Genomic DNA, 21,471 nt, shown 5'->3' on the forward strand with positions numbered 1-21,471 from the left:
CTCTGTCCCCGCTGTCCCCTCCTGCCGCATTCCTCGTCCCCCGCCCCCGCGGCGCGCGGGAATGCGGCCGGACAAAGGCCACCAGTGTCCCCGTCCCCCTCGCCACCCTCGGTGTCCCTCAGTGTCCCTCAGTGTCCCTCAATGTCCCCTTTGAGCGGGGACCCCGCGGGCCGGGCCCCCCCCGCGCCCGGCGCCCATTGGCCGGGATTTGGGGGTGCAGCGCTGCCCGGGCCACCCTAAAACCCCGGGCCCGCCGCTGTCCCCTCCGTGTCACCGCCACGATGTCCCCGAGGGCCACCCGCCGCCTCGTCCTCGTGGCCGGGCTGGTGGCGGCGCTGGGTGAGCTTGGGGACAAGGGACAGGTCCCCGAAAAGGGGGTGGGGGGGGGGACAGGAGCGGTTTGGGGGTGGCCGTGGGGCTGGCGGGCACCCACGCGCTGCTTGGGGACTGTCACCGCGGCTGGCGTGCGACAGCAGAGCTGTCACCGGCCTGGGGACACGGGCGGGGGGCGGCCGGGACGGTCCCGGTCATTGTCACCTCCCTGGGGACAGGTGGAGGTGGCTTCAAGGAGGGTCCCAGAGCTGTCACCGACCTAGGGACAGGTGGGGGGTGGCGGCTAGGACAGTCCCGGTCATTGTCACCTCCCTGGGGACAGGTGGAGGTGGCTTCAAGGAGGGTCCTGGTCATTGTCACCTCCCTGGGGACAGGTGGAGGTGGCTTCAAGGAGGGTCCTGGTCATTGTCACCTCCCTGGGGACAGGTGGAGGTGGCTGCCAGCAGGGTCCTGGTCATTGTCACCTCCTTGGGGACAGGTGGAGGTGGCTGCCAGCAGGGTCCTGGTCATTGTCACCTCCCTGGGGACAGGTGCGGGTGGCGGCTAGGAGGGTCCCAGAGCTGTCACCAACCTGGGGACAGGTGCGGGGGTGCCACACCCAGCCCTGACGGTGTCACTGAGCTGTGGCAATTGTCGCCTTCATGGGGACATGTTGGGGGGGGGGGGGCTCTGGGTGGCTGCCAGGACAGTCCCGGTCATTGTCACCTCCCTGGGGACAGGTGCGGGGGTGCCACACCCAGCCCTGCAGGTGTCACCGGCGGGCACAGAGGGTCCCATTGTCACCTCCTGGGTGCCAGCCCCGCCCGTGTCACCGGGCACCGGGACACTGTCCCCTCCGAGCCACCCCTGGGGACGGCAGCGCCACCACTCCGCTGTCCCCTCGGCGCCCTTTGGTGGCAGCTCGGGGACACCGCCGGGCGCGGTCCCCGCGCGGGGGCGGGGCTGACGCCTCTGTGTCGCCAGGAGTGTCGCCGGTGTCCCCAATCCACGTGTACACGCAGCGCGAGGTCTATGGCACCGTGGGCTCGCGTGTCACCCTGTCCTGCAGCTTCTGGTCCAGCGAGTGGATCTCGGAGGACATTTCCATCACCTGGCACTTCCAGGCCGAGGGCTCCCGCGACAGCATCTCCGTCAGTGTCCCCAGGGTCCCCGCGGTGTCCCCAACCCGTCCCCGGTGTCCCCAACCCAGCCCCAGCGTCCCCACCGCGCCCCCGGCCCCGGTGTCCCCTTGTCACAGCGGCAGCGCGACAGAGCCGTCCCTGAGGGTGACACGGTGTCTGCTGGCACTGGGGTGGCACTGGCGTGTCCCCAAGGTGTCGCCAAGGTGTCCCCAGTGCCCGCTGGGTCTCAGCACCAGCCCCAGCAGGACAGACCTCCCCTTGAGGTGACACCGTGTCCCCTCACACCGCGGTGGCACCGGGGTGTCCCCACAGTGTCCCCGTGTCCCAGTGCCCGTCCGATCCCAGTGCCAGCCTCAGCAGGTGGCACATGGCTGTCCCCGCAGTGTCCCCCGTGTCCCCACCAGCCCCAGCAGGACCATCCCTCCCTGCGGGTGGCACCGTGTCCCCTCACACCGCGGTGACACCCCGGGGACATCACGAGCAGCCCCCCAACCCCTCCGCCACCGCTGTCCCCTCTGTCACCGCCCAGCCCCGCGGCTGGCTGTCACCCTGCCGAGCCCGGGGGCCGCCGCGGTGACCGCGGTGTCACCGTCACTGTCGCAGATCTTCCACTACGCCAAGGGCCAGCCCTACATCGACGACGTGGGGACATTCAAGGAGCGCATGGAGTGGGTGGGGAACCCGCGGCGCCGCGACGGCTCCATCGTCATCCACAGCCTGGAGCCCAGCGACAACGGCACCTTCACGTGCGACGTCAAGAACCCGCCCGACATCGTGGGCAAGTCCTCGCAGGTCACCCTCTACGTGCTGGAGAAAGGTGCGCGACACGGCTGGCACCGCCCGGGCCCCCGCTGGGGGCGGCGACACTGCGCCGGTGTCACCTGCGCTGCTGGCGGCGACATGGGGCCGGTGTCACCTCCCTGATCCCTGCTGCTGGCAGTGACACTGCGCCGGTGTCACCTCCCTGATCCCTGCTGCTGGCAGTGACACTGCGCCGGTGTCACCTGCGCTGCTGGCGGCGACATGGGGCCGGTGTCACCTCCCTGATCCCTGCTGGTGGCAGTGACACTGCGCCGGTGTCACCTGCGCTGCTGGCGGTGACACTGCGCCGGTGTCACCTCCCTGATCCCTGCTGGTGATGGTGACACTGCGCCGGTGTCACCTCCCTGATCCCTGCTGCTGGCAGTGACACGGCGCTGCTGTCACCTGCACTGCTGGCAGTGACACCGGGCCGGTGTCACCTCAATGCCCATTCGCTGGTGTCCCCGAAGTGCCACCCACTGCTGAGGGGTGACACGGTGCCGCTGTCCCCGCAGTGCCACTGTCCCCGCAGTGCCACACACTGCTGGGGGTGACACGGTGCCACTGTCCCCGCAGTGCCACTGTCCCCGCAGTGCCACCCACTGCTGGGGGGTGACACGGTGTCACTGTCCCCGCAGTGCCACTGTCCCCGCAGTGCCACCCACTGAGGGGGTGACACGGTGCCACTGTCCCCGCAGTGCCACTGTCCCCGCAGTGCCACCCACTGAGGGGGTGACACGGTGCCGCTGTCCCCGCAGTGCCACCCACTGAGGGGGTGACACGGTGCCACTGTCCCCGCAGTGCCCACCCGCTATGGCGTCGTGCTGGGCTCTGTCATCGGCGGGGTCCTGCTGCTGGTGGCCGTGCTGGTGGCCCTGGTCTATGTCACCCGCTACTGCTGGCGGCGGCGCCAGGCGGTTCTGCAGCGGCGGCTGAGGTGAGCCGGGACCCCTCCCCAAACCGGGACCCTCCCCAAACCGGGACCCTCCCCAAACCGGGACCACCGGGGGCTGCAATTTCCGCGAACCCTCCCCAAACCGGGGGCACGGGGGCTACAATTCCGCTGTCCCGAGCCGCGACCCCGCCCCAAACCGGGACCACCGGGGGCTGCAATTTGCACGACCCCTCCCCAAAGCGGCGGCACACCGGTCCCGCCGTGCCGAGCCGCTCTTCTCCCGGTTTCCCCCCAGCGCCATGGAGAAGGGGAAGCTGCAGCGCTCGGGCAAGGACGGCTCCAAGCGCAGCCGGCAGGTGAGCGCCGAGAGGGGCGGGGGGCACGGCGGGCTGCCCCCCCTGTCCCCGGGGCCGGCAGGTGAAGCCCCCCTGTCCCCGCAGGCCCCCGTGCTCTACGCCATGCTGGACCACGGCCGCAGCGCCAAGAAAGCCAAGGGCGGCGCGGGCGAGTCGCGCAAGGATAGGAAATAGCGGTTAGCGGGCAGGGAGGGACCCCCGGGGGCGGGCGGGGGCGCGGGGGAGCCCCGGCCCCCCAAAGTCATCATGACCATCGAGATGGAGCTGCGGGGGGAGCCCCAGGCCGCGCCCCCGCCCGCCGCCCGCTCCCCGAGCCGGGGCAGCCTCAAGAGCGCCCTGCTGAGCATCATCAAACCCAACTCGGGGGGCTCCTGATGTCCCCCCCGGCCCCGGCCGCGGCCCCTCCGGGCTCGGGACCCGGCGAGGAGCGGGGTGTGGCCCTCGCCTCGGGTCCCCCGGCCTTGAGGACGGCGCTGGGGACAACCTCGGGTCCCCCCCCGGGCCCCCTCGGTCGCTCCCTGCCCAGCCCCGGGCGGAATTTCTCCTTTGGAACACAAAACCGGCGGATTTGGGGTCGGTCCCCCCTCCCTGCGGGGTCCCGTGTCACCGCCGCGTGTCCCCTCCCCGAACCCGGGGGGGTTTCTCTGCCCCCAGTTTTGCTCCTTTTCTGGCCGTTTTCTCGTCTCTCCCCGCGACCGACCCCAAATGACGTCGCAGGGTGGCCCCCGCCCCGTCCCCTCTGTCCCCTCCTGTCCCCCCATTAACGCCCGCACCCCGTAACCGCCGGGACCCCCCCCAAAACCGGCCGGAGCCCCGTGGAGGGGGCGAGGCTGCGGCCGGGCTGGGGGAGCCGCCCGTGCCCCCCGACGCGTTTTGTACCCCCCGTCCCTGTCCCCTCCCTGTCCCCGTGGTGCCATTAATAAAACTGACATCTCCGGGAGCCCCGTGTCCCCTCCCGTCACTGTCACTGTCACTGTCACTGTCACTGTCACTGTCACTGTCCCCGCTCCGGGGCCGGGCGTGTCCGAGCTCATCCCCACGCCACGGGGACGTCGCTGTCACCCTCGGCGGGGAGGTGACGCTTCGAGGGTGACCTGGTGGCACCCCAGAGTCCCCCCTTAGCCCGACGCCACCACCTTAGGGCCACCTCCCTGCCACCCGCCGTTAATTAAAGCTCGCTGTAATTAACAGAGGCCAAGGCTCGGGGGGTGGGCAAGGGGGGGACAGTGGCCATTGTCCCCGCGGGGGTGGGTGGCTGTCACCTCCTCACGGTGCGGCTGGCAGGGAGGGGGGAAAGACCCCAGCCCCAGCCCTGGGGGGCACTTGGGGCACGGAGCAGCGCGGGAATCGGGGAGGGAGCGGCCCCCGGTGCCCCCCCCGGTGCCCTCCCGGTGCCCCCCCCGGGATCGTTGCCCTTTCCCTAATAAGTCTGCGCAGCCCGACCCCGCCGTGTCCCCTGGGCCCTGCCCCGGGGCCGCCGCTGTTTTTCTTTCCAAGGAGCTATTTCTGCACCGGATCGCGGCATTCCCGGGCCCTCCGAACCCCCCCGAGCCCCCCAAACCCGGCTATGAACTCCCCAAATCCGGCAGTGGATCCCCAAACCCGGCTATGAACTCCCCAAATCCGGCTATGAACTCCCCAAACCCGGCTGTGAACCCCCCCAAACCCATCTGCAAAGCCCCCGAAAATCCACCTGCAAAGTCCCCAAAATCTCCCTGATTTTATCCCCCCCCCCCAGCACTTTTGGGGCGCCTGAGCGGCAGCGGGTGAGAAAATCCCGGGAATTTCACTGGAAATCCTTCAAATCCCGGAGGGGAGCCCTGGGGGGGCTGGAGCCCGACACCCCCCCACCACCCCAGCAGGGACAGCCCCGGGACCCCCGGCGCTGATTTAAGGGGGGGTCCATCCACCCCCCCCCCACCAAAGAAGGGGGACCCGGGGTTCCTTCCCTGTGGGGTCCCCTCCCCAAATTCCCCCGAACCCCCGGCCCAGCCTCCTCTTCCTCACACTTTATTCTTTGCACGGGCCAAAAGCTCCTCCGGGGGGGGGGGGGACAGTGACAGGGACAGGACAGGGACAGGGACAGGAGGGTGGGGAGGGGGCGGTGACGGTGACAGGAGGATGGGGAGCCCCGATTTCCTGGCGTGGGGGCTGCAGCGGGACCCGCGTCCCTCCTCTGGGGACACAGGCGTGTCCCCCCCCGCGTGTCCCCAGCGCCACCACAGGACAGGGAAATGGGGGATTCCCATGGAAAACGGGGACTCCCATGGAAAATGGGGATTCCCAGGAAAACGGGGGGCTCCACGCCACCCCCTCTCACGAGGGCCACCTCCCCTGAGGGGACACCCGGCTGTGTCCCCCCTAACCCCCCCCCCCCCGTGTCACTGGGGGTGCCGGCTCGGGGCAGGGAAGGGCCGAGCCCCCCCCGGGCCCTGCCCGCGGGGGTCCCCACGGGGATCGGGGGTCCCGGGACCCCCTCAGGGCCGCGGCTCCTTCTTCCGCTGCCGGGACTTGCGGAACCTGCCCTGGATGGCGAGCGCCGCGCGCTCCGTCTCGGGCGCGCTCAGGTCGATGTCGATCTCCTCCTCCTCCTCCTCTTCCTCCTTCTTGGGGTCACCGGCCTTGGCTGCCGAGGGGGACACGGGACGGGGACACGCTTGGGGACCGCCAGGTTCACGGCGGGGACAGCCAGGGGGACACCCTGCCACCAACCCGGGGGGACAAGGGACAGCCTGGCAGCCCCACATTCACTACGGGGACACCCCGACACCTCCGAGGGGACGGGGGAAGGACAGAGCAGGTCCCCAAATCCGCCCAGGTGCCACCCCCCCGCAAGGACGGGGACAATGTGGGGACCCTGGGGTCTGCGGGGACAGAGGGGACAGAAGGGACAGAAGGGACAGAGGGGACAGAGAACCCGCGCCCCACCTGTGCCGGGGGTCCTCACCTTGCTGCTGCCCACCGGGGGCCTCCGCCGCGGAGGGGGGGTCATGGGGGCTGCGCTGCGGAGAGAGGGGACCCGGGGGGTGACACAGGGGCTCCGCTGTCCCCAGGGTCCCCCCCAATGTCCCCGGGGTTCCCCCATTGTCCCCGGGGGTCCCCAAACCTCCAGCCAGAGTGGGGCTCATGGGGGTTGCGTTGAGAAGAGGGGAGGCCCCGGGGGGACAGGGGAGGTGACACCGGTGGTCCGGAGTCCCCAAAGTGTCCCCGCGGTCCCCTCGCCCTGCAGCCCCCCCTCCCCGGGGCTCAGCGTCCTCCCCCCATTCCCGCTGCCAGCGCCCGGCTCGGCGCTGAAAGCCACGGGAAAAGGGGCAAACTCCTCTTTCCGGTCTGTTCCGGTGCGTTCGGACCCCCCGGTGTCCCCCGGTGTCCCCCGGTGTCCCCACCTCGCTCATCCCGCCCGCTGCCGCCGCCGCTCCCGGCTGCGGGACCGGCGCTGCCGCCGCTTTTATAGGGGCGGGGTTTGAGTGACAGCCGCGAGCAGCCAATGGGAAGCGGGGGTGGGGCCAACAGGGGACACGCCCATAATGGTGGCTTCCCCCCCCCCGCGCCAGGAGAGACCGACCCGGGGGGACACGGGGGACATGGGGGACATTGGGGACATTGGGGACACGGGGGGACATTGGGGACATTGGGGACATGGGGGGACATTGGGGACATTGGGGACATTGGGGACACGGGGGGACACGGGGGGACATTGGGGACATTGGGGACACGGGGGGACACGGGGGGACATTGGGGACATTGGGGACATCAGGGACATTGGGGACATTGGGACATTGGGGACATTGGGGACATTGGGGACATCAGGGACACTGGGGACATTGGGGACATTGGGGGACATTGGGGACATTGGGACATTGGGGGACACTGGGGACACTGGAGACATTGGGGACATTGGGGACATGGGGGACACGGGGGAACATTGGGGACACTGGGGACACTGGAGACATGGGGGACATTGGGGACATGGGGGATATGGGGGACACTAGGGACAGTGGGGGACACGGAGGGACATTGGGGACTCTGGGAACATGGGGGGACAGGAGACACGGAGGGCTTGGGGGGACTCGAAGGGACACGAGGAGCCTTGGGGGGACATAAAGGGGACATGAGGGGGGACAGGGACCTTCCTGTGGGGACAGCGGTGGCAGGAGGGCCACCACCGTGTCCCCTCTGGGCTCTGCTGCCCTCAGTGTGTGACACGGGGTGCCACCCTCAGCAGGCGGGTGTGACATTCCGGCTGTCCCTGTCACCATGCGGTGTCCCCTCTGCGGCTGTCTGTCCCCCGCCTGTCCCCGCGTCCCTCTGTCCCGCACAGCTGCCATACCTGTGCTCTCCTGTCCCGCCCCAGGTGCCACCTGTCCCCTCCGCCCCGCGCTCTGTCCCCGCCTGTCACAACCCCAAGTTCAAGGTTCAAACTCCACGCGGCCCTTCCTGGGACCGCCGGCGACACGCGGGGATGGAGGGGACACGCGGAGACCGCTGGGGACACGCGGGGACCGGCGGGGACACTCGGGGACCCGGTGTCCCCTCCCTGCGTGGGGACAATTCCCCGTCACTGACAGCACCGGGGGACACCGGCTCAGGTACCGCCAGCCACGGGGACTCGCGGGGACCGGAGGGGACACACGGGGGGTGGCAGGACACGCAGGGACCAGAGGGGACACGCGGGGACCAGCAGGGCCACTTTGTCCCCGTTGGGGACACGCGGGGGCTGGCGGGGACACTCAGGGAATGCAGGGGACACACGGGGACAGGAGGGGACACACGGGGACAGGAAGGGACCGACGGGGACTGGCGGTACCGCGGGTGGAGGGGACACCGCGGGGACGGGCGGGTTCGGGTGGGTGACAGCGCCGCGGGACGGGGTGACACCGTGGCCTCGAGGGGACGGGACCGGTGCCAGCTGTGTGTCACCCCTGCTGTCCCCAGCCGTGTCCCTGCCGAGCCCCCCGGGCACGGAGCGCAGCCCCCGGGACCCCCGTGGGGACACGGAGCCCGACGGGGACAAAGTGTGCGCCGTGTGTGGGGACAGGGCCAACGGGTACCACTTCCACGTCATGAGCTGCGAGGGCTGCAAGGGCTTCTTCAGGTGGGGACACCGCGGGGACAGCTGGGGACAGCCGGGGACACCGCGGGGACAGCCGGGGACAGCCGGGGATAACGCGGGGACACTGCGGGGACAGCCGGGGACAGCCGGGGACACCGCGGGGACAGCTGGGGACAGCCGGGGACAGCCGGGGACAGCTGGGGACAGCTGGGGACAGCCGGGGATAACGCGGGGACACTGCGGGGACAGCCGGGGACAGCCGGGGACAGCTGGGGACAGCTGGGGACAGACGGGGATAACGCGGGGACACTGCGGGGACAGCTGGGGACACCGCGGGGACACCGCGGGGACAGGGCAGGATGGGATGAAACAAGGGGACAAGACAGGATGGGACAAACGGGATGGGAAAGGACAAAATGGGATGGATGGGACAGGGCAGGATGGGACAAGGGGACAGGGCAGGATGGGACAAACAGGGCAGGATGGGACAAACAGGGCAGGATGGGATGGGACAAGGGGACAGCGTGAGGGGACAAGATGGGATGTGGTGACAGGATGGGACAGGACAATACGGGCTGGGATGGCGCGGGGTGGCACCCGATGGTCCCAGGGAGGGGACAGCGTGGGACAAGACGGGACAGCCGCTGGCACCCCGAGCTGGGCCCTGCCCTGCCCTGGGGACACGCGGTGACAGCGGCCGTGTCCCCGCAGGCGCTCCATCATCAAAGGTGTCCGGTTCACGTGTCCCCTGGCGCGGCGCTGCCCTGTCACCAAGGCCAAGCGGCGACAGTGCCAGGCCTGTCGCCTCCAGAAGTGCCTCGACGTGGGCATGAGGAGGGACAGTGAGTGACACGGGGGACAGCCGGGGGGACATGGAGCAGAGCAGAGAGGGAGCAGCTGCAGGGGACAAGGGTGACATGGCGGGGGAGGGGATGGGGGACACAGGGGACATGGCACGGGGACAGCGGGGACAGGGACGGGAGACACGGGGGAAGAGGGGGAGCACCGGGGTGGGATGAAGGGGACCTGGAGGGGACAAGGGACAGGGAGACGCGTCCTGGGTGGGGTGGCAGGGGAGGGGACAGCAAGGGACAGGGCACAGAGGTGGCAGCAGGGAGTGTGGCACAGAGGGGACCCGCTCGGGGAGGGCCATCACGGTGTCCCCGACTGCTGTGCCCGCTGCGTCCGCCTGTGCCGGCGGTGACAGCGGTGACAGCGGTGCCAGCGGTGACAGCGGGGCCGGGGGTGGCAGTGATCATGTCGGAGGAGGCGCTGCGGCGGCGGCGGGAGCTGCGGGGACAGCGGGGCCAGCCCGGGGGACAGCGGGGACAGGAGGGCCAGCGGGGCCAGCCGGGACTGACGGCCGAGCAGCAGGAGCTCATCGCGCTCCTCATCGCCGCCCACCAGCGCACCTTCGACTCCAGCTTCTCCCAGTTCATGCGCTGCTGGGTGAGCTGGGGACACCCCTGTCCCCAAAGGGGACACCCCTGTCCCTGCGGTTGCCCCGGCTGTCCCCGCGGGTGACCCACTGTCCCCACGGGGACCCCCCAGCCGTGCCCGTGGGTGTCCTGGCTGTCCCCAGGGGTGACCCAGCCAACCTCCCTGGTGTCCTGGCTGTCCCCACGAGTGACCCAGATGGTCCCATGGGTGTCCTGACTGTCCCCACGGGTGCCCCGACTGTCCCCAAAGATGTCCTGGCTGTCCCTACATCTACCCAGATGCTCCACCTGTCCTCAGAGCCACCCCACCTGTCCCCACGTGTACCCAAACTGTCCCCACGTGTACCCAAACTGTCCCCACGTGTACCCAAACTGTTCCCACGGGTACCCGGGCTGTCCCCACGATGCCCTGACTGTCCCCACATGTACCCAGACTGTCCCCAAAGATGTCCTGACTTTCCCCACAGGTCCCCGGGCCGTCCCGTGATGCCCCCATTGTCCCCAGAGATGCTCCAACCGTCCTCACGATGCCCTGACTGTCCCCACGATGTCCCAACTGTCCCCAGAGATGTCCTGACTGTCCCACATGTACCCACCTGTCCCCACAGCCACCCCGCCTGTCCCCACGTGTACCCAAACTGTCCCCACGGGTATCCAGACTGTCCCCACGATGCCCTGCCTGTCTCCAAGGGTGCCCCAATTGTCCCCAAAGATGTCCCGCCTGTCCCCACGATGCCCCACCCGTCCCCACAGCCACCCCGCGCGTCCCCGGGTGTCCCCAGCCCTGACCCCTCGCTGTCCCCAGCCCGCCGTGCGCCTGCTGGTGCCCAGCCCGCCGGGCGCGGGTGTCGCCGCGGGGGTGTCGCTGTCGCCGTGCGAGGAGGCGCTGCCGGACGTGCTGTCGCTGCTGCCGCAGTTCGCCGACCTGAGCACGTTCATGATCCAGCAGGTGATCAAATTCGCCAAGGAGATCCCGGTCTTCAGGTGCGCGGGGCGGGGACGCGGCGGGGCAGCGGCGGCCCGGTGCCACCCCCTGACGCGTGGCCGTGTCGCCGTGTCGCCGTGTCCCCTCCCGCCAGGAGTTTGCCGCTGGACGCCCAAATCTCGCTGCTGAAAGGGGCCACGCTGGGGATCTGCCAGATCCGCTACAACACCGTGTTCAACGCCGACACCAAGGCCTGGGAGTGCGGCCAGCGCTGCTACACCATCCGCGACGGGGCCCTGGGTACCGCTGGGGACACCCGGGGACACCCGGGGACACCTGGGGACACCCGGGGACACCGCCCTGGCGTGCCGAGGGAGCTGGGCAGGCGGGATCCGCGGGGACAGCCCAGGGACAGGAGGGTGACAGGATGAAGAGCAGGGTCCTGTGTTGTCACCACGACCCCCGGGGTGGGGACATTGGCCGGACACAGAGGGACCTGGGGGACAGCGGCTGGACGTGTGCCCAGGTGTGCCCAGGTGTGCCCAGGGTGGCACCTGGGCCGCGCCAGGGACAGGGTGGCAGGGCAGGGATTGTCCCCTGGCAAGGCCACACCTCGGGGTGTGTCCAGTTGTGGTCACTCAGGTTAGGATGGACCTTGAGGGGCTGGGGAAGGGTCTGGAAAGTCCTGAGGGAGCTGGGGTGGGGCTCAGCCTGGAGAAAAGGGGGATCCAGGGGGGATTTGGGATCTGCCAGGGGGGGATTTGGGATCTGATCCCAGGGAACAGGACAGGACAAGGGGACAGAGCCTCCAGCTGTGCCAGGGGAGGCTCAGGGTGGAAATTTGGGGGAATTCCTCCTGGAAAAGGGGAAAGGTCCTGGAAGGGCTACCCGGGGAGGTTTGGAGTGAGCCAGGGGAGGCTCAGGGTGGAAATTTGGGGGAATTTCTCCTGGAAAAGGGGAAAGGTCCTGGAAGGGCTACCCGGGGAGGTTTGGAGTGAGCCAGGGGAGGCTCAGGGTGGAAATTTGGGGAAATTCCTCCTGGAAAAGGGAAAATATCCTGGAAGGGCTACCCCGGGAGGTTTGGAGTGAGCCAGGGGAGGCTCAGGGTGGAAATTTGGGGAAATTCTTCCTGGAAAAGGGAAAATATCCTGGAAGGGGCTGCCCGGGGAGGTTTGGAGTGAGCCAGGGGAGGCTCAGGGTGGAAATTTGGGGGAATTCCTCCTGGAAAAGGGAAAATATCCTGGAAGGGGCTGCCCGGGGAGGTTCGGAGCAGCCACCCCGGAGGTGTCCGAGGAGGTGGCACCTGGTGACACAGCGGGGACCGATCCCAAAGGTGCTCCCCGCCCTAAGCCCGGGATTTGGGGGCTCCCCCCAGCCGGCTTCCAGCAGGTGTACCTGGAGCCGCTGCTCAAGTTCCACGAGAGCCTGCGGCGCCTGCGGCTGCACGAGGCCGAGTACGCCCTGCTGCAGGCCATGCTGCTCTTCTCGCCAGGTGAGCCCCCCCGGGGGGGGGGGGGGGGACACACGGGGACACCCCGCTGTCCCCAAGGCCCCGCTGAGGTCACCCCACGCCCCCCCCCCCCCCCAGACCACGGCGGCATCGCCCAGCGCGACGTCATCGACCGCTTCCAGGAGAAGGTGGCCCTGACCCTCAAGAGCTACATCGACCACCAGCACCCCCCCCACGAGGGCAGGTGAGCGCCAGGACGGGGTGGCACCGTCCCCAGGGTGGGGGTGGGGACGGCCACCACGCCCAGCTGGATGTCCCCCCACTTGTCCCCAAGGTTCCTGTACGCCAAGCTGCTGCTGCTGCTGACGGAGCTGCAGACGCTGAAGGTGGAGAACACGCGGCAGATCCTGCACATCCAGGACCTGTCGGCCATGACGCCGCTGCTCTCCGAGATCATCAGCTGAGCCTGGCCCCCCGTGTCACCCCCCGGTCCCCAAGCGTCACCCCCGGCCGCCACCGGGCACAGAGTAAAGCTCCTTTATTTACCCGGGCTCCTGGGTGTGTCACCGCAGGGAAACTGAGGCACGGCCGCCACGGCGCTGGGGACAACAGGGACGCCCAGTGGCAGCAGCCACCAATCCCAGAGGGTGGCACTGGGGACAATGGGGACCCCCAGCCCCCCTGCGGCGCCGTCACTCGCTGTCCCCAGCCCGCCGTGTCCCCGCGGGTCCCTGTGGCACCTGCACGGCCCGGCCTGGCAGCTCCCTGAGCAGGACAGTGCCACACGCCCGCTGTCCCCGCTGTCCTGTGTCTGCTGTCCTGTCCCTGCCGTCCTGTCCCCACTGTCCTGTCCCTGCTGTCCCCTCTGTCTCGCTGTCCCCTGTGTCCCGCTGTGCTGTCCACGCTGTCCCCTGTCCCTGCTGTCCTGTCCCCTGTCCCGCTGTCCCTGCTGTCCCCTGTCCCTGCTGTCCTGTCCCCTGTGTCCCTGCTGTCCTGTCCCCTCTGTCCCGCTGTCCCTGCTGTCCCCTGTCCCTGCTGTCCTGTCCCCTGTCCCGTGTCCCCTGTCCCTCAGCCCACGGTGACGCTGAAGCCGCAGTGGAAGCGGTTTCTCCAGTGGTTCAGGAAGGCGCCCAGGGCCAGCGTCACGGGCAGGGGGGGCAACTTCTTCTCCAGGACCCCCCCCACGCTCCAGTTGCTGTCCAGGAGCCCTGCGGGGACAGCGGGGACAGCTGAGCGCCGCCGCCGGGTGGCACCGGTGACAGAAGCCACCGGGAGCCCGGCCCACCTCTGAAGACGACGTTGGCTCGCGGCAGGTTGAGCTGGTAGCCAAAGGCAAAGGTGGTCTCCTGCAGGCGCGTGTTGGCCTCCAGCTCCACCCCCACCTGCACCTGGGGGGGACACCGCGGTCACGGCGGCGTGGGGACAGCGGGGACACGGCGGGGGACAGCGGGGGACACCCACCTGCTCGTTGGCCCGGTGGTAGTAGCTGGCGTGGGCCCCCCCGTAGCCCACGTTGAGCGTTGTCACCCAGTTCGGGGCTGCAACAGAGAGCCAGCGTCCCCAGGTGTCCCCAAGGCATCCCCAGGTGTCCCCGAGGTGTCCCCAAGGCTTCCCCAGGTGTCCCCAGGTGTCCCCAAGGCATCCCCAGGTGTCCCCGAGGCATTCCCAGGTGTCCCCAAGGCATCCCCAGGTGTCCCCGAGGTGTCCCCAAGGCATCCCCAGGTGCCCCAAGGTGTCCCCAGGTGTCCCCAAGGTGTCCCCTAAGTGTGCCCAATGTCCGCAGGCATCCCCAAGGTGTCCCCAGGTATCCCGAGATGTCCCTGAGCTGTCCCTGAGATGTCCCCCAGGCATCCCCAGGTGCCCCAAGGTGTCCCCAGGTGTCCCTGAGGTCTCCCCAATTGTCCCCAGGCATCCCTGAGGTGTCCCCAGCTGTCTCCAAGATGTCCCCTAAGTGTCCCCAGGTGTCCCCAGGTGTCCCCAGTGTCCCTACCTGAGTATTTGCCGGCCAGGGTGAGGATGGCCCCCTCCTCTCCGGGCCGCCGGTGGTACACGAGCTCCCCACCCAGCACCAGGCGGGCGGTGACGCTCTGCAGGAAATGTGCCACCACGATCACTGCGGGGACAGCTGGCCTCAGCGGCGACCCCGGGGCCACCGGGGCCACCGCGATCACCACGGGGCCAGCGTGGCCTCAGTGGTGTCCCCAGGGCCACCGCGATCACTGTGGGGACAGCTGGCCTCAGCGGTGACACTGGGGCCACCGTGATCACTGCGGGGCCGCCGCGATCTCTGCGGGGCCAGCATGGCATCAGCGGCAGCTGTGGGGCCACCATGGCCACCGCGATCACTGCAGGGCCAGCGTGGCCTCAGTGGTGTCCCCGGGGCCGCCGGTATCACCATGGGGCCGGTGCGGCCTCAGCGGTGTCCCCCAGGGCCACCGTGATCACTGCGGGGCCGGTGTGGTCTCAGCAGCATCCCCGGGGCCACCGGGGCCACCGTGATCACTGCGGGGCCACCACGATCACCGCAGGGCCAGTGCGGCCTCAGCGGCGTCCCCAGGGCAACTGTGATCACTACGTGGCCAGCGCGGCCTCGGCAGCATCCCCGGGGCCACCGGGATTGCCACGGGGCCAGCGTGGCCTCAGCGGCGGCTGTGGAGCCACTGTGATCACCACGGGGCTGGTGTGGCCTCAGCGGCGTCCCCGGGGCCACCGGGATCGCTGTGGGGCCACCGTGATCACTGCATGGCCGGTGCGGTCTCAGCGGCATCCCTGGGGCCACCGGGGCCACCGTGGTCACCGCGGGGCCACCACGATCACCTCAGGGCCAGTGTGGTCTCAGCGGCATCCCCGGGGCCACCGTGATCACCGCGGGGCCAGCGGGGCCTCAGCAGTGTCTCCGGGGCCACCGTGGCCACCGCGGGGCCAGCGTGGCCGCTGGCACTCACCGGAGCCGCCCAGCAGGTCGGGGTTGCCCAGCGTGAGCGTGGCCGTGCAGTCGTCGCCGCGGTACTCGCCGTCGAACTGCCACGTGACGAACTTGGCCTGGTGCGTCTGGGGACACGGGCACGGCGCTGGTGGCACCTCCCGGGGGTGCCCCGGGCGCGGTGGCCCCGGGCGCGGTGGCCCCGGGCGCGGTGGCCCCGGCGCGGCGCCCGCGGCTCACCTGGAACACGGCCTTGGCGCGGAGGCGCTCGCCCAGCAGCTGCAGGGCCTGCGCGTTCAGGCTGCCCGCGCTGTCCATGTCCCCGAGCAGCGTGGGGAACACCTGGGGACAGCGCGGCGTGGGCGGGGACACGGGGACAGCGGGACACGGCACGGGGGACACAGGGACACGGGACAGGGGACAGGGGGACAGCGGGACACGGGACGGGGGACAGGGGACAGGGGGACAGGGGGACAGCGGGACACGGCACGGGGGACAGGGGACACGGGGACAGGGGACAGGGGGACAGCGGGACACGGCACGGGGGACAGGGGACACGGGGACAGGGGACAGGGGGACAGCGGGACACGGCACGGGGGACAGGGGACAGCGGGACACAGGGACACAAGACGGGGGGACAGGGGACAGGGGACACGGGACAGGGGACAGGGGGACAGGGGACACGGGGACAGCGGGACACAGGGACACAGGACGGGGGGACAGGGGACAGGGGGCAGGGGACACAGGGACACGGGAACATGGGGACAGGGGACATGGAACATGGGGACAGCACAGCGTGTGCAGGGACACCGGGACACGGCACGGGGGACACGGGGACACTGGGACACAGGGACATGGGACACGGGATGGGTGACAGGGGACACAGGGACACGGGAACACAGGGACAGGGGACATGGAACATGGGGACAGCACAGCGTCTGCGGAGACACGGGGACACGGGACAGGGGGACACAGGGGACACGGGGACATGGGACAGGGGGACAGGGGGACACAGGGGACACTGGGAACAGGGGACAGGGGGACAGGGGACATGGGGATAGGGGACACGGGGACACAGGGACAGGAGACACAGGGACACCAGGACAGGGGGATAGGGGACGTGGGACATGGGGACAGCGTGGCATGAGCGGGGACACGGGGACAGGGGGACACAGGACAGGGGGACAGGGGACACCGGGACAGAGGACATGGGACACGGGGATAGGGGACGGGGGATACAGGGACAGGGGACACAGGACATGGGGACAGGGGGACAGGGGGACACGGGGATGGCCATGGGGCCACCACCGAGCGCCCCCAGCTCCGGACTGGGGCTGGCTGGGACGTGCCAGCAGCACCGGGCCACGGCCTGGTGGCCACGGTGGGGCCACCAACCAGCCCAGGGCCACCTGGGACCACTCGGGGCCACCAATGACCCTAAAGTGACCCCAGGACCACCCATAACCCCGGGGCCACCAGTGAGCCCGAGGTCACTGACCCCCCCTGGGGCCACCAATGACCCTGGGGCCACCAGTGACCCCAAGGCCACCAATGACCCCAAGGCCACCGACCACCCCGAGGCCACCAACGACCCCCACGGGGCCACCCCGAGGCCACCAACCACCCTGGGGTCACGGGTGGCCACAAGGACCCCACGGCCCCGCCGGCGGCCTCGGGGCGACCGCGAGGCTCCAGAACGGGTGACACCGGCTGCCACCACCCGGTGCCACCCCCAGCCCGGTGCCACCCGCGGTGTCACCTCGGTGGGCCCCAGCTGGCGGTCGCCCACGAAGGTGGCGTTGAAGCGGTAGCCGGAGGGGCCCAGGGTGCTCATGTGCACCGTGTGTGTCACCTGCGGGGACACCGGCGGTCACGGGGGGCAGGGGGCGCACGGCCACCCCCCCCCCCGGGTCCCCGGGTGTCCCCTGTCCCCTGCCCGACCTGGAAGTGGCTGCTCAGGGTCTTGGTGACGATCAGCTTCACCCCCTCCATCTGCGGCGGGAACACCTCTGGGGGGACACGGCTGTCACCCGCTGGGACACGGCTGTCACCCGCTGGGACACGGCTGTCACCCCCAGGAGTGGCTGTCACCCCCCTGGGGACACGGCTGTCACCCCCAGGAGTGGCTGTCACCCCCAGGAGTGGCTGTCACCCCCTTGGGGACACGGCTGTCACCCGCTGGGACACGGCTGTCACCCCCAGGAGTGGCTGTCACCCCCAGGAATGGCTGTCACCCCCCTGGGGACACGGCTGTCACCCCCAGACACGGCTGTCACCCCCAGGAGTGGCTGTCACCCCCTTGGGGACACGGCTGACACCCCCAGGAATGGCTGTCACCCCCAGGAGTGGCTGTCACCCCTTGGGGACACGGCTGTCACCCGCTGGGACACGGCTGTCACCCCCAGGAATGGCTGTCACCCCTTGGGGACACGGCTGTCACCCCCCATATGGCTGTCACCCCCCCGTGACACCCACACCCCTTTTTGGGGACAGCACTGACACCGCCGGGCCGGCCCCCCAGGGGACACAGCTGCCACCGCCGCTGTCCCCTCCCGCTCCCCGCCGTCCCCGCTCCCCGCGGGCGCACCTTTGCAGAGCCGGTGCAGCTCGTCGAAGCTGCCGGGGTTGCCGCGGGGCTCGGCCCGCCGCGGGGCCCGGCCCTCGGCGTTGCCCATGGCCCCTACGGGCCCCCGCCGGCCGCCGCCATCGCGGGCGGCGCCGCCCGGAGCGCCTTCACGGGGGGCGCCGCCGCCATCTTGGCTACGGGCAACGCGCGCCGCCCATTGGCTGAGCGGCGAGGGCGGGGCCGAGCCGGAATGTGACCCCTCCGGACCCCCGGACCCGAGCGGAGACGTTCCTTGGCGGGCGCGTTCCGGGCCACCCTCCTGCCCCGCGCGTGTCCCCAAATCCGCGCGTGTCCCCAAATCCCTTCGTGTCCCCAAACCCCCGCGTGTCCTGTGGCCTCCATGTCCCCCCGTGTGCCCACCCCGCATCCCTGGACTCACCCCGCCCCATGTTCGCCGCTGTGCCGCCTCCCCCAGCCCCCTCCCCCATGTCCCCTGCTGTCACCCCCCGCGTGTCCCATGTCGCGTCCCCCACCCCCCATGGCTGCACCGCCCTGGCTCTGTCCCAACCCCCCCTTCGTGTCGCCCTCCCGCACCTCTGGACCCCCCCCCCCCGTTGTCCCCTGTCCCCTCTGTCCCCACCTCCTCAGCCCACTGTCCCCTCCCCGCGCCACCTCTGTCGCCACCGTGTCCCCATCCCCGCAGTGACCGGGGGGGCTGCGACCTTTTGTCGCCAGCGCCACCCGCGCCCTTTGCCCGCCTGTCCCCAGCGCTGTCCCCGCTGTCCCCTCCCCGCCGGGGGCCGAGGGTCGGGGACACCGCGGGCGACAACCTTCGGCCATGGGGACACCGGGGGGACACCGGGGGGACACCGGGGGGACACGGGGCCCCCCCGCGCTGCCCCTCGGCCCCGCCGTGTTTGCCCGGGGGGGGCGGGATTGGGATAAAAACGGGGCCGGGGCAGGCGGGACCCCAAAGCTGCAGCGGCACCTGGCCAGGTGAGAGGGACAGGAGGGGACAGGGACAGGGACAGGGACAGGGACAGGGACAGGGACAGGGACAGGGACAGGGGCGGGGATTGGGGTGTGGGATCGGGGTGGGGGGCTGGGATTGGGATTTAGGATCGGGATTGGGATTTGGGGCTGGGATTTAGGGCCGGGATTGGGATTTGGGGCTGGGATTTGGGACTGGGATGGGGATTTGGGGTTGGGATTTGGGATCAGGATTGGGATTTGGGGCTGGGATTGGGAATTGGGGCCGGGATTGGGATTTGGGGCTGGGATTTGGGGCCGGGATTGGGATTTGGGGCCGGGATTTGGGACTGGGATGGGGATTTGGGGTTGGGATTTGGGACTGGGATTGGGATTTGGGGCTGGGATTTGGGGCCGGGATTTGGGCTGTGGGGCTGGGGGCGGTTTTGGGGCGGGCTAAGGGGGGAGCAGAGCGTGGGGCTGGGTGGGGGCAGCGGGCCGGGGCTGTGGGGCTGTGGGGGGGGGCTGGAAGCCCCTGTGGGGCTGCGGCCGTGGGGACACGAGCGCCACGCGTCCCCAAATCCCGCGCGGTGTCCCCGCAGCCATGAGGCTCCCGCTGGCCACGCTGCTGCTCCTGCTCGCCGCCGGCCGCCTCGGGGCTGCGCTGCTCCGGCGGGAGGCGGCGAGCGAGGGCTCGGAGGGCTCGCAGGGCTCGGAGCCGGTGGCCAGCGCGGATTTCCTGAGTCGCCATCTGCAGAGCCTCTCCGAGCTGGTGGCCCGCGAGTTGCCACCGCAGCTGCGGCCCGAGGAGCTGCGCAGCCAGGCCGAGTACGGGGGGCGGGGGGGCGAGACCCTTCCCCACTCGGGAGCCCTCCCCGGGACCCCTCCCTTGCCCGGGACCCCTCCCCTCCCTACCTGGGACCCCTCCCCACTCGGGAGTCCTCCCCGGGACCCCTCCCCACCCCAGGACCCCTCCCCTCCCTCCCCGAAACCCTCCCGAGACCCCTCCTCTCCTCGGGACCCCTCCCCGGGACCCCTCCCCTCCTCGGGATCCCTTCTCAGGAGCCCTCCCCACCCCAGGACCCCTCCCCGGGACCCCTCCTCACCCCAGGACCCCTCCTCAGGATCCCTCCCCTGCTCGGGACCCCTCCCTTCCCCTCCCTCCCGAGACCCCTCCCCACACCCCTCTCCACCGCGGGACCCCTCCCGGGACCCCTCCCCTCCCTTCCCCTGACCCCTCCCTTCACCGGGACCCTTCCTCAGACCCCTCCCCACCCCAGGACCCCTCTCGGGACCCCTCCCCTCCCTCCCCAGACCCCTCCCCTGCTCGGGACCCCTCCCCAGCCCCCCCAGCCCCCCCCGTGACCGCCGTGTCCCGCAGGCTGTACCTGGAGCGGGCTAACAAGCAGCTGGAGCCGCTGGCCCGCGAGCTGCAGAACAACGTGCTGGGGCTCTTCTCGTCCCTGCTGCGCCTGGGCCGCGCCGAGGGGCAGGGGGAGAGCCCCGAGACCCCCTGAGACCCCCGGGGACAGCCCCGAGACCTCCTGAGACCCCCGGGGACAGCCCCGAGACCCCCTGAGACCCCCGGGGACAGCCCCGAGACCCCCGGGGGACAGCCCCGAGACACCCTGAGACCCCCGGGGGACAGCCCCGAGACCCCCTGAGACCCCCGGGGACAGCCCCGAGACCCCCGGGGACAGCCCCGGGACCCCCGGGACCCCCTGAGACCCCTGGGGGTATCCCCTGAGACCCCCCTCAAATACAGCCCTGAGACCCCCAAGATCCCCAGCCCAGCCCCCAGTACAGCCCTGAGACCCCCACACAGACCCTAACTCAACCCTGAGACCCCCCCCAGGATGGGCCCAGACACAGCCCTGAGACCCCCCCCCTTAATCCCAACCCAGCCCTGAGCCCCCACCCCAATCCAGCCCTGAGCCCATCGTGGGACCCCAAACGCAGCCCTGAGACCCCCCTGAGACCCCCACCCCGGCCCCCAACCCAGCCCCGAGCCCACCCTGGTACCCTGAGACCCCCCCCCGAGTCTCCCCCCCACCACAACCCTGAGACCCCCCCCAATCCAGCCCAGAGCCCCCCACAGAGCCCCGAGCCCGTCCCAGAACCCCAAATAAAGCCCTGAGCCCCCCCCCCACCCCGTGTCCTTGGAATTGGGGCTGGGGGGTCCCTGGGGCTGGGGGTGGGGGGGGTCCTTGGTGTTTATTGGGGGGGGTCTCTGGGGCTATGGGGGTGTCAGTGGGGGTCCCAGGGGTGTGGATGTCGTTTGGGCTGGGGGGTCCGTGGGTGGGGGGGGGGGTCCCTGAGGTTTTGAGGGGGGTCCCTGTTGCTGTGAGGGGGGGGGTCCGAGGGGGGGGCATCCTTAGGGCTGAGGGGGGTCCCTGTTGCTGTGGCGGGGGGGTCCCCGGGGCTGTCGGAGGGTCCCCGTTGCTTTTGGGGGGGGGTCGCTGGGGAGGGGGCGGTCCCTGGGGTGGGGGGCGGTCCCTGTCGCTGTTGGGGGCGGTCCCTGGGGTGTGTGGGGGGGGTCCCTGTCGCTGTTAGGGGGGGGGGTCCTTGGGGAGGGGGCGGTCCCTGGGGTGTGGGGGGCGGTCCCTGTCGCTGTTGGGGGCGGTCCTTGCGGAGGGGGCG

The 21,471-nt window shown here is 70.4% G+C and overlaps 4 protein-coding genes across 8 annotated transcripts; 3 read left to right on the forward strand and 1 right to left on the reverse strand.

The window, feature by feature from the left end:
• Nucleotides 1-172: 172 nt before the first annotated feature.
• On the forward strand, nt 173-4,479 carry MPZ (myelin protein zero). Its single transcript, XM_054001231.1, is given in 6 exon segments — nt 173-339; nt 1,297-1,463; nt 2,058-2,271; nt 3,057-3,192; nt 3,446-3,506; nt 3,591-4,479. Coding segments are annotated over 6 exon segments (927 nt in total). The 5' UTR covers nt 173-281; the 3' UTR covers nt 3,882-4,479.
• A 3,269-nt stretch (nt 4,480-7,748) lies between these two features.
• Nucleotides 7,749-12,918, forward strand: NR1I3 (nuclear receptor subfamily 1 group I member 3). 2 transcript variants are annotated; one of them, XM_054001093.1, is made up of 9 exons: nt 7,924-8,095; nt 8,442-8,601; nt 9,271-9,401; nt 9,812-10,008; nt 10,804-10,982; nt 11,078-11,223; nt 12,299-12,415; nt 12,512-12,617; nt 12,708-12,918. In XM_054001093.1, exons 1-9 carry the CDS (start codon nt 7,969-7,971, stop codon nt 12,835-12,837), a joined length of 1,293 nt encoding a protein of 430 aa, XP_053857068.1. In that variant the 5' UTR covers nt 7,924-7,968; the 3' UTR covers nt 12,838-12,918. The 2 variants fall into 2 exon arrangements, with proteins under 2 accessions (XP_053857067.1, XP_053857068.1); XM_054001092.1 differs by having other exon boundaries at nt 7,749-8,095; nt 10,804-11,223.
• On the reverse strand, nt 12,895-18,009 carry TOMM40L (translocase of outer mitochondrial membrane 40 like). Of its 4 annotated transcripts, none has more exons than XM_054001116.1 (9): nt 17,884-18,009; nt 17,238-17,305; nt 17,056-17,148; nt 15,537-15,638; nt 15,319-15,424; nt 14,364-14,460; nt 13,835-13,911; nt 13,659-13,761; nt 12,895-13,581 (listed from the first exon to the last, which is right to left on the reverse strand). In XM_054001116.1, the coding sequence occupies exons 1-9, from the start codon at nt 17,969-17,971 to the stop codon at nt 12,912-12,914; spliced, it is 1,404 nt and encodes a 467-aa protein (XP_053857091.1). In that variant the 5' UTR covers nt 17,972-18,009; the 3' UTR covers nt 12,895-12,911. The 4 variants fall into 4 exon arrangements, with proteins under 4 accessions (XP_053857091.1, XP_053857092.1, XP_053857094.1 ...); XM_054001119.1 differs by having other exon boundaries at nt 13,354-13,581; nt 14,364-14,486; XM_054001118.1 differs by having other exon boundaries at nt 13,354-13,581; nt 14,364-14,486; nt 17,238-17,329.
• LOC128820383 (uncharacterized) lies at nt 17,955-20,950 on the forward strand. Its single transcript, XM_054001127.1, has 3 exons — nt 17,955-18,858; nt 19,434-19,659; nt 20,213-20,950. Exons 1-3 carry the CDS (start codon nt 17,970-17,972, stop codon nt 20,346-20,348), a joined length of 1,251 nt encoding a protein of 416 aa, XP_053857102.1. The 5' UTR covers nt 17,955-17,969; the 3' UTR covers nt 20,349-20,950.
• Nucleotides 20,951-21,471: the final 521 nt, after the last annotated feature.

The sequence above is a fragment of the Vidua macroura genome, chromosome 29, assembly GCF_024509145.1.
Source record: "Vidua macroura isolate BioBank_ID:100142 chromosome 29, ASM2450914v1, whole genome shotgun sequence".
In the NCBI taxonomy this organism is placed as follows: domain Eukaryota; kingdom Metazoa; phylum Chordata; class Aves; order Passeriformes; family Viduidae; genus Vidua; species Vidua macroura.